The following is a 12,134-nucleotide window of genomic DNA, read 5'->3' on the forward strand; positions in this document are numbered from 1 at the left end:
TGTGATTAACTCACACTTAGACAGGATATCACATCAGTCATGCTTCTATGACATCACGTGGTCACACGCTGTTCGAGTGACCCCATCAGACGAAATGTTCATTCATCCTGTGAAATCATCCTTCCTCTGAGCTACTTACAGATTGATAGTAGCTAAAAGACTCGAGCAGATCAAGGACTTCCGTGATAATGCTTCAAAAATCGTGAAATACAGCGATCTGCAAACTAATTTGTTTTTAATACAAGGCTGAATCCCCCCTCTGAGTGTAGTACACTAAGGCTGCTTCCTACGTCAGTTGGTACGAAATTCGAGATACTACAGTACAGTTCCATTGAGAAACACTACTCACGAAAACTCTTCGGCAGTTCATGATCGGTTTGGCCCTTCATAGGGCTCATCAGTTACGCCCAGTCCTCGAGTTTCGGTTAACCACATGTTCTACGTGAGCCAAAATTGCACGTAGTTCCCGAAATGCACTCAGTTGCAACCAATTTGGTTTTAACAGAAGACTCAAAGGAATGTCTGTATGATATTTTTTTGGATGGATTCGCTGCGCGAAGGCCGCCTCACGTTTCAGTTGGTACGGTAGCCGAGACAATGCAGTGTGCTTTATTGGAGGAACACCTCGATAGCGCCCAAGTAAACTTTGAATCATGCAGTTTATGGGGTCGTCCGTGCCAAGCAATGTTACTGCACTGCAACACTTTAGACACAAACTCACCGTCACCAAAAGTTAGATGTATATTTTTCATGAAGGAAACTACTCACAAGGTTGCTGAAAATTCTTCAACAGCCCACGACCGGTTTCGCCCTTCTTGGAGCTCATCAGGTAGGCGCAGTCCCCGAGTTTCCGTCAACCTTATGATCTACTTGAACCCAAATTGAACTGTTTTTGAGAAATACACTCATTTGCAAATCAATTTGGTTTTCACGAGAGATTCAACTAAATCTCTCGCTTATGATATTCTACAACTGAATGTGCTGCACACAGGCCACCTCATGTTTCAGTTGACACGATATTCAAGAATTTACAGTATATTTTCATAAAGGAAACTACTCACAATGTTGCTAATAACTCTTCGACAGCCCAAGACTGGTTTCGCCCTTCTTGGGGTTCATCAGGTAGACCCAGTCTCGAATGTTGTATCAGCTGAAACATGGGTGGACTTTGTGCAGCACATTCAGTTGGAGAACATCATAAACGGGAGATTCACCTGAGTTAGAGTTAACAGATTCGCTGCAGTATATATACGACAATAGAGTGGTTTATTCAGGCAGTAGAACCGCTAGTTACACATACTGTCATTTATACGTGATGGTAACGGAAAATTTGTGGCGGAGGCAACATATCGCACAGGGGATTTGATGTAAGCGTGCGTACAAACAGTTGGACGACATCTGGCATCGGAATTCAGCACACAAGTCCCTGGGTGAGCCCCAGACCTGATGTGCTAAAGATCATTCTGGCACCATTAAACTCGGAACAATGTTCATTCTATCGCGGTATTGGGAAGCAAGCATGATGAAACTTTATTAGTTCACAGCTGACGATAGCCATAATACAGATCAGAAGGTGTATGTGCACTAATAGAAGTTTTTGTATGGTTGCGACACGTATAAAAATAAATACAGTGCGAGAATGGGAGCAAGTCAAAAGGGAACCTATCGTATGTGAGAGTCCCTTATTGAAAGTCCGGACGACAGGAACGTGTTTTTCTCCGCAGTATGACTGCTACACGTGTTCCATGATTGTCCGTGGACTTGGGGTGCTTGGCTGACTCCTTGCTCCCTGCACCCGCGCGAGACTGTGTCCTGACTGGGTTCGGTTTCCCTTATGTAGGTCCCAGTGCGTATACGTGGGCGCGTCAGCACATGAGTAGTTGCTACACTGACTAGGCGGTACAGACAATCGATGTCCGATGAGTCAGCTTAGTGCGACGTGTTTGTGAGTATGAGAAAAAAGACAAGCCTCGCGATCCAGTGAGCGACCGTGAGTTGAACAGTCAAGTATGTGGGTGACTGGGTCGCTACAACTTCTAGACGTAAAAAACTACTCATAAGGTCGCTGAACACTCTGACGGCCCACGCTACTCAACTTGATACTAATGCATAAAAACTGCTCCATCCAGCTGATTTCATCGTGAGAGAAGGTTCTCACAGCAGTGTGATAGCTGTTTAGACGGGTGAAACGCCAAGGATGAATCAGTGGGGGCTAATTTGTCAAAGTCATTGATCCCCAAGTGTGAGAAAATTCGTGCCTGCTCCTCAGGCTGTAACCTAGCAACCCGATCAGCAAGTGAAAACGTAAGGTACACCTGACCAGTGAAACAGGACATGTGGAAATTCGTTCACACGAGTCCAGCTAGGACGTTTCAGCAGCTCAGAAGCCTTCTGACCGTCAATCAGAAGAATTGTTCTCCCTTTGGACTAAGGCTGCCTGTTTGTACAAGTGGAGTAGTTTTTTTTCTAATAAACCCTGTCTTGGAAGAGCTAACATATGTCGTCAATAGGGGTAATTGTTAGCTATTCTCCATCAGGTGTACAATTTTGTCACCCCCCAGAAACTATCCCCCTGTAACATTTTCGAAAGTTTTCTTCAAATACTGCGTTTCCTGAGGCACTTTTTCTCAGTGTTTACTGCCTTGAACGAATGTGATGTCGAGTTAGCAAACCTTGCGAGAATGTCATCTATTCAAACTCCAACAACAAGGACCGGTTTTCTTTTCGGATCAATCCCATTTCCCCAAACCAACGCAACCCCCTGTTTACATCAAAGCCGGTCAAATTTACATAAATCACCCGGTTGAATGCAGAAAAATGAATCGCGCACGAAAGAGTTCACTTACTAATTGTAAAGTGCAATGTCCGGTAACCATAAGTAGCTGCTCGGTACAGTGACTGAACTGATCCCATCGTAGTCCGCCGGGTCCCAAATGAGGTTGTAATCTTTCCATTTCTGTCAGAAGGGAAACCGGGATAGCTCGAAATGAGATGTTTCATCGATTACCGAACATTTGAGGACTGCCTAATACAAGACATGAAAGTGGTATCCATCTGACGAACAAACTACTTTGTATTGCATTCGATACTTTCGACCCCTTGAGTTAGAATCCCGATGACCTTGGTGTCAGTGATCTGACTCAGTGTGCCAGGTGAAACTGTTTAAGACGAGTACCGGAGTCATATTAGGCCAAGCCCGCAGTCGATTTCCAGGTTGGGGTCTTTCACGCCAATGTATGTCGACCCTAAGCTTCTGAAGGTCAGCAACACAGGTTACTATTAAGAAATTCACATTCCTGAAAGCGACCTCAGAACGCCCGGAACCTACTGCTCCACCAAAAACTCAACAGGAAAGCCGGAAAGCATCCAGGCCAGTCAATCATTCAATCAATTCAGCAAAACCTGATGGGTGTTCTTGCACGCCACAGAAGCACAACCGAATGTGATCAGCGTTCAGGCTTTCCATAGAGGCACGGTCGATGTTGACGGGTGTTCATTAACGCCTATTAAACAGCCTGGACCACTGTCAGAAAGTCCTGTTTAAATAGCGTGGGGCCGTTGTAACTTTTGCTCTCGCACTCGGACGCACTCACGCTCTCACACTCGTCTGTTCGGAATATAGCCATTGTGTTCCCTTCTGTGGGTCTTTTTTTCTCCGGCATTAGGCACTGGAGCGGGTCAGCAGCAGATACCACAGATTGATGAATCAGCAGATATAACAGTATGTCAACCTTAAGCTTCTGAAAGTCAGCAGCACGTGAAAAAGAGAGTGTTGGAGCTTAAAAATGATGTGAACACAGCAAACTAAATCCAGCTATCCAAAAGGAACGGTCGATACGGATTGGACCGTTTACAGAAGAATTCTGTCAGAGTGCGGACCTCTTCCCATTTTGAACTACAACTTGGCCAATAGTTAGGCATAGCTTTTGCAATACAAGATCGTCGAACGAGCACTGTATTGGTTTCTTCTGCAGTAGTTGCTTTTCCCCCTTCCACCTCCGCTCCACTGCAGTTTCTACATCCAAATTTAGGACTCTTTCGCACTCGACTTCACTAGCAAAACGGACTACTCATAACCTGTGATAGTGAGACAGACAGGACTCGCTTCCGGTCGTTGCATAGGGAAGATTTCAAGTGATACTGCAAGGTCATCACCATACAGTCCCTTGGGCAGGAAGGCCAACGAGTTTTCAACAAAAATGTCGCGATCAACAGTAAGGTTTTGAACTCATACAGACAACGTATCCATCCCGCTCACGGAAGACTTTTGGCCCTATTATCATTACTAATAAGTACAATCATATTGAAATGCTCGCCATCTTCGGGGATGACGGTAAAACTAGTGTTAACGGTTGGGGCACCACGCGGCTGTAGATAGAAAATAGGGCCGTTTAGAAAAGTAACACAAACGAAAGGAACGAAGGTCTCGATCGATTTGGGATGTGTACACCTTCTAACATGAACGTTTCTCGCTGAAACAAGTCAAACGGTGTGAAACGAGGCTTAGGGAGAACTGCTTCTCGTGAGAAGCAACAGAGCTCGGAGTTGATCCAGTCTACACGTAAGCATTGGCATCTGAATCTGAATCCCCTTAGCATACTACTAACAAGAGTGTGTAGTGAATTAAACAGCCTGTCGGACGAGGATATGTATGCGAGCACAGATTTAAACTTCAAAAATAGGTTGGACCAAAAAGGTTGATGGATTATGCTTCTCCTGCAAATCAACGGAGTCCGCCAGGCCCCTGATGAGCAGTGAGGTTTCGACCCAGTCGATCGCGCTCTGACAAGATTACCCTCTGTTCTCTATCACTGACCAGCTGACTGGTTGACCGACATATTGCCTCGTACCGAGAAACTATTCAAAATGAGAACAGATTTGCTCAATGTGATGTTGTGTCTGGAGGTACCACAGTAGCCTGCGGGGGGTGTCTGCCGATACACGTGAGGCGTATGGCTGGCTGATTCCGAGCGAATATCCATTATCCGTAGACTATGTGCGTCAGACTTCAACCTGCATTCAACATCGTACAATCCCAGATTACCACATAAGCCGACTTTTCTGGACCAAGTGCACTAGTCTCGCTAGACACCCTGAGCGCGTACATGTCTGTGTTTATTAGCAACAGATGCACGTGCTTTCATACGTGAAGTATCGAAGTTCGAAAAAATCTGCAGAGGAAGAGGTGATTCAGCTCAAACATCACCCACATTGTGCATTGCTCGGATTACCTCAATATGCGAACTGTGTATGACCTTGAATTACTGGTCGTAAGTAACTATTGTGGGTTTTTCAGACATTTAGTCGTTGCTGCCACGGCTCAGCCATGATTAGTCTTACGAGAGCGCTCCGAACGAATGACATCGCATAACCTAGTCACAATATTTCGGTGAATGACACGTTCATCACTTTGGTATCTTCAGAAACATACCTGAAGTCAACAAGAAACAAACTATACACCACAATGACGTGGACAAACGTAGTAGGCTTCATTACACATGTCATCAGTTTGACATGTGTAAGGATATGAAGTACCTACAAAGTTTTCCTAACCAGACCACCCTGTCTGTCTGTTACCGACTTCCAGCAGCACTGAAACTCACACCAGACTAACACACGTGCCTTGTTGTTGTCTTGCTTTCGCAGGCAGCTGTTTGTTCGCTGAGCTGGGCGACCTGACTGTAGGCAGTTCGTCACCGATTAGGGTAACATCAGTGCGCTGTTGAAGCGCGAAGCGTAACGTGACGAAGGACCATTTGCGTGTGTGGTGTGTGCGTGCGTGCGTACGTGTGCGTGCGTGCGTGCGTGCGTGCGTGCGTGTGTGTGTGCGTGCGTGCGTGCGTGCGTGCGTGCGTGTGTGCGTGCGTGCGTGCGCGTGTGTCCAATATACATGCTGACCTTCGCTCCCGATTGGCTGCTCGGTTAGGCGGTTCTATCGCTTGGTCTGCTATCCGCGTCCTGATTGGCATGTGACCACGTACTCCTTGATCATGTCCTACTCTGCTCTTGTCCCTGGTATGTGCTGAAACGCTTCAATCGTCTACTTGTTATCACACAGTGTTCTGATACATAACACAGACAAACCGTCTACACCCGTTCATTCATTGTCAGACAATGGAGTTTCGTCGCTATACTTGGAACAAAACCAACAGATACGTATTTGAGGAAAGTTCAAAAGGCTCTTCTTTAGAGTTTAATGAAAGGAAATCCTTGACAGTCAACACAAACAGATCGTGGACGAGTGAATGGAAACCTGGATTCTGTTATCTCGCACGCAACAATGGGCGAGTTCATCTAACAAAATCAATGCATACACCCAAAACTGAGCGGTGTAGGAAAATTCCCGGACATTTCGAGCAGGGAAGTCCTTCGCTCAGCTGCTCTATCACACACAGTCATTTGCTATAACTCGGATGAGGTTTTTCTTTTCACTCCGCTCGCCTCAGGACATAGATGTTTTGGATAGCGCAATTGGGACCATCTGCTCAGACAATTTCGGTCACGTCTGGGCAATCAGAGAGACGAACTAACCAATTTTAGGCAACATCAGTCTGGTTTCCTCACGTGTGGGGTAATTTAATTTTGGAAATTGGAGCCTGTCACTGAAGAGGTCCTCTTTAAAAGAGACCCTTCATGATGTCAAACCTAAGATAAAGATGGGGCATGTCATGTGATTTTCAATCAGGTGGTATTGATCATGTGTGGATATTGTGGATGGTTGGAACATCTGTAGTTCAGCTTTCTCGCGACAAGTGCTTTCTGTGTGAAGATGACTCGTTTGAGGGAATCCCCCGCCCCCGCAAAGGAGGGTCACTGAACCTGTTTGCTTCAATTAAAAGAGAGAGATAATCAATCGCATTGGGTAGCAAAACATATTGCATACAGACTATAACAAGAGGTACAAAGCACCGCTAAGTGTTAGGCTAACCGCCTGTTTGCCTCCGAATATATTCTGTCGCGAGTTTTCTCACGAAGCAAACGATTTAAACTCAAGTTTCAGAGCACTTTCTCTGATGAGAGGAAATTCTGCTGGTTTACCCATTTTAAGTACACCTGTAAGTACACTGTACTCATTCGCCTTGTGTGAAAAGATCTTACCACTTTGAGCACATTTGTCTGTGAGACACAATGGAACGGCACTTCCAGTCTCAACGTACTGATGATCTCACCTTGACCGGCGATGAAACGTTCGCAACCAAACTGCTCAGCTCAGCAAACAATCCAATGGCCATCATTTCAATCTGAACTACCAATGTACTCTCCAGTTAAAAACAATGAAAATATAAATTAATATTTGGTCACGCGAATCCGATTGATTTCCACTCACATGGAGTGTTCGAACGCTGACGGTAACAACTTGATCCATTTCGTCCAAATCCAAAATTTGCAACAATTCCAAACCGAATTCCACAGTGATTTGTTGGGTATGAATGGTGGGCGTTATCCACACCACCGGAGTCAGTCCGTCGACAACTGGACGGGAATTCTTCTCGTAATCACACAGCAAATCTTTCACCAGCCGTTTTTCAGCCCAGTGAATCCGGTGATGTTCATGAACATGAAGTTGTGCTCGGTCCTCTCGATCACTAAGATTGGTGGGTCTCAGTCGAGCATGGGACGTCGGGCCTGGTTTCGACTGACGCTCCAGATTTGGCCAATAGGATTGTCGATACTGCATCGATCCGGGGTTATTCAAGCGAACCGGTTCGGCAAACGACGAGACCAGGTGAATCACAACCAAACTTGTCAGCAACGTCAGACTGGCAACGGTGTCATCCACTTGCATCGTCTCTATGTATGCCTGTACAAAAAGTGACAATAAAAATCTAATCATTTAAAAGGGCTGCATTGATATGGCGTTGAAAGGATCTACCAAAAAGCTATCATACTGGTGTGACGGTAGATACTACTGGCGAGGCATGCGAGAAGTATGTGGATTTCTCGCAACTTCGGTTCGTGTCTAATGGAAGCTGGGGTTTCTTACGGAATTCGTGGAACTGCTTTGCAGCGTTCGTTTACATTTGCGTGATAGTCCATGAATATCCACGAAAGTTCAAGAAGACGCGTTCAAGAAGAAGGCAGATATTCAGTTTTTAGAACAAGGTCTGTATGAGAGTTTTACTTTCCTGTCCAATAGTCTGTAACCGTTTGCTAGTGAAGTGTTTCCCTCATTACACTGATAGTCGGTTACGCGTACAGCAGAACTTCACCTTTTTCCCTTAAAGGTGGGGTTGTGTGACACGTGACCTCCCTGTTCAGCTCCACCTCTGTGGATCTGATTGGTATTTGAGGTTAGACAAGGCTTATATGAGAAGCAGCTTATTGGCTCGACTGAGAAACCCACAACTTAACCGTCGCCGGGGGAAAAAGTTTCCGGTAGACAACGCAGATCAGCACTTTGATGGTAACAGGTTATGTCCAAAAGTGCACATGATATCGATATGGTAGTGAAGATCATAAAGCGAGAAGGGCGAAACCGGTCGTGGGCTGTCAAAGAGTTTTCAGCAACCTTGTGAGTAGTCTGTTACGTTCATAGAAAGGGTACCAATCTGTAATGGTCCCACGAAATTCACTTCCAAACTGATGAGCCAAATTCAAAACCAGTAGCTTAGAAGAAATGAAAAAAGAATGAAATTTCCATCTGAGAAGCTGTCACTCGAGAAGTCAGGCAAAATGTGGCCGCGTGATTGAAAGATGAGTGATAGTGTGGCATGCAAGTATCATGCAAGTTTGAATCACCCCGGGGATTCGTGAAATGCGCACTACTGATGATTCCCAATAGAGATGAAACCGCTGTACGGTGCCTTTCGATCTTTTGGCATAAGTCGAGTTCACTTACAGGACGAAATCTTCCCTGACTCCGATTTCCCCATTAATAAATACCGCTCGACCAAACTCAGCAGATGGCAGTTGCTGTTCGTGGCCACAGTTATACAACACATGGTCACAGGACTTGCCGCTGCGGTAGTATCAGGAAGGTTAGATTCCTGAAAGCAACCACCGAGTGCCCGAAATCTACTGAGACTCTCAGCTCCACCAGATGTTGACCTGACAGACAACGCCCGGCAGCACGAGTCAGCGTTGGTCAAGGTCAGACAACGCCCCCGCAATATATACAGCGCGTCGCATTCTAGTACCAGGGCCAGACCACGTGCGTCAGCCTGGACCAAGTTAAACAGTGTTCCTCCAATAACTAGCTTGAAACTGGTGCATTTTTGCGCTCGCTCGCTCGCATGCACGCACGCTCTCGCACTAGATTGTTCGGAACATAGCTGTTGTGTTCCCTTCCGTGAGTCTTTTTTTCGGCATTAGGCACTGGAGCGGGTCAGGAGTCACATACAAGAGATTGGCGAATCAGCAGACATAACAAGTAGTGGTTCAAAACAAGATCAACAGCGAATCAACGCATTGCTTCTCCCTAAACTGTACAGTGAATGCTAAGTTGTATGCTGAAGTTGATCTCTGAATGAGGCAAAGAGTTCTAGAAAATGCAGACAAGAACATTTCCGGGCAAAACAGACCAATTACGCCGTGTGTGAGGGAGGAAGTCGAATGCAGAAAGACAGTTTACATTTCGTCAGACTATTGAGTTAGTGGCTCCGGGCAGGGTCCCCAAAGAAAACCCTACTGCCCGCTGCCTCGTGGGTCAGACTTCTGAGTCAAAGCCTCAAGGTGGGGTACCTCAACCAAGCACCTCACTTCGGCCCGGGAAACCGGGAGTATGATTCGCTCTTTCAGGTCTCCATTCCACATCAACATTAGTCAACTCAAGCTGCTGGTAACCCTGGTGATTTGAACGGCACCTTTACACCTGATCAGCTTAGACGGCTAGGGGAATGCCGAGTAATCTTACACTAGTTCAAGTTGAGAAAACACACCTTCACTCTCCCCAGGATGCATCCTGAAATCGCAGTGACAAGTGCAGACCAGATTACTCCAACACCGAGCACCACATCCAGATTACCGCGATTACGCGCAATAATAGTTTACTTTGCAAAAGATCCCAGCTGAACCCAAACTGGCAACCTCAATCTCAGAAGTGTGTGTGCGTGTGTGTGCCTTAACACAACTTGACAAGTACACTTCATCCAATCATTCCGACTGGTTCATCTAGTGTGGGACCAAACTTGACTGACGTAAGTAATATGAGTAAAGAGAACGATGTTTTTCAAAAGTCAATGAATCTGTGATCTTCAACAATATAGCTTAGATGATGAACTTCCCATGGTCAAGGAGAGCAGGACCGGTTAGGAAAACAGATCAAAGGATGACAACTCAGCAAGTGCGTTGGGCGTGGGGCGAATGCTGAGACCAGAAAAGGATTCAAGGCGGATCTGCATAAATCGATAAGTGCTCATAAATGCACGTTATGTCACGTAAAAACTAGCCTATTTGAGGCTCCCTCTAATTGGATCCCACATGAAGCTTACTGACTAATGATTATGTCGAGAAGTTAGCGAGCATGCTACGCTACTCGAGAGCATTCTCCACTAGAGAAATTTTATCTCGTTCACACCACGTCCCAGACCTCGCGTAAGTAAGACGACACAAGGAAAGTCGTATTACTGACCCTGTTTTGGGGGATAATCCCTCTTTGAGAACTAACAATTGTGAATAACTGTGTAGTAACTAGTTGGCTGAACGCCACTCATTGGATTTTTTAAGAGATAGCTTCAAAAATCTATCGGACTAAAACCATCGAAGGAGTTTTGAACAGAGCAGTCGGACTGCGCCGTTCTGGGTGGTCCGTAGTGGAATCACATGTTCGACCTGCGGTAGTTTATCCCCAGGACAAGTGTGTGTGTGTGTGTGTGGAAGAGAGTTATTTGATCTACACTCTTCAGTGAAAGTTCCGTTATTTTTTCGGGAAAAATTGTGTCGGCACTTTTTTATACTCCCCCAGGGACCGTAAATTACAAAGCTCAACCTACTTTTCTACAAGACCCCCACATTCTGCACCACACGAATAAATTTTGCGGCATAACAGACACGTTGTGGCGGTTAGTTTTATTGTTTATACCCAAAGGTCTCATCAGCTTTCAAAAAAAAACATTTTAAACATAGTTTAAGTACTATTAAAAATCGATTTTTACGGGCAGCCAAATCAGTCACTCGAACTACAAAGCTGGTTCGTAAAACAGAGTTAGAATTGCCGTCGGCGCAGTCAGGTGTTATCGTTTTTGCTGCTTCTTTTCGAAGCTGTGTTTTTTGGCCCGGTACGGATGAGCACATGGAGCAGATATGCCGAAGTTTCTTCCGATGCGCAGCTGCCCAGAGGTTACCCAATTGACAGTCGGCATAGCCTTGGCCACAGCCAGAAAAACGATGGTCGCGGATCCATGTAGACTTTGCCGGACCAGTTAACGGACAAAGCTTCTTCATCGTAGTCGATGCATTCGGTAAGTGGCCTGAAGTCCTCATTGTCTGAGACAACAAAGATGGCAACCATCACTAAACTGCGGCATTCGTTTTCAATATGTGGTATTCCAGAAACTATTGTGTCCGACAATACGACTCAATACTACTATATCCCATCAGTTTGGCGAATTCATTCGAAGACACGGCATCATACATGTTACTCCCAAACATCCCATCCCCGTCGCCAATCTGTTATATCTGACTGCTGTTCCCACTCCAGTGCCTAGTGCCGAAAAGGCATTCACCGACAGGGAACACAACAGATTTATTGCGAACAAGCACGTGGTGCGAGTGCACCACTTACAAGGGACCTCACGCTATTTGAAATTTACTTTCATCGATTAAGGCTGTTACTGAACTGATCAAACGCTTGATTAGCCTGGATGCTTGCCGGTCTTCCGATTGAGATTCTGGTGGAGTTTCAGGGTCTCAGTATGTTCCGGATGTTCTGAGGTCGATGTCAGAAATCCGAATTTCCTGATGAACTCACTGGGATTCGATACACAGGGAACTATTGAAACCAATGCGTATGGAAAGAATACGAGACTTTGTTAGGGTATATAAATATGTATGAGTGCTGAACCTGTGCTATATTTAAAAAGCTTTCTACTCGCAAATTCAACCGGTAGTACCCTAAGGCCACGAACTTAGGGGCCCTCAGAAAGAGAAGCCGTCAGGGGGGAGGAAGTACTCGAAACGGACGTAAGACACTACTC

General features: G+C 45.7%; 2 protein-coding genes across 2 annotated transcripts in view; one reads left to right on the forward strand and one right to left on the reverse strand.

The window, feature by feature from the left end:
* T265_13838 (hypothetical protein) overlaps nucleotides 1-7,801 on the reverse strand; it is a gene marked incomplete at both ends in the record, with an annotated part of 24,197 nt that extends 16,396 nt beyond the window's left edge. Inside the window, 2 exon segments of the mRNA XM_009170816.1 lie at nucleotides 2,847-2,956; nucleotides 7,328-7,801. Of these exon segments, the coding sequence (XP_009169080.1) occupies nucleotides 2,847-2,956; nucleotides 7,328-7,786 (569 nt within the window).
* A 2,466-nt stretch (nucleotides 7,802-10,267) lies between these two features.
* On the forward strand, nucleotides 10,268-11,290 carry T265_05706 (hypothetical protein; the record flags this gene model as incomplete). Its single annotated transcript, XM_009170779.1, has 2 exons — nucleotides 10,268-10,282; nucleotides 11,027-11,290. 2 exons carry the CDS (start codon nucleotides 10,268-10,270, stop codon nucleotides 11,288-11,290), a joined length of 279 nt encoding a protein of 92 aa, XP_009169043.1.
* Between the last annotated feature and the right edge of the window lie 844 nt (nucleotides 11,291-12,134).

The sequence above is a fragment of the Opisthorchis viverrini genome, assembly GCF_000715545.1.
Source record: "Opisthorchis viverrini unplaced genomic scaffold opera_v5_113, whole genome shotgun sequence".
NCBI lineage: Eukaryota > Metazoa > Platyhelminthes > Trematoda > Opisthorchiida > Opisthorchiidae > Opisthorchis > Opisthorchis viverrini.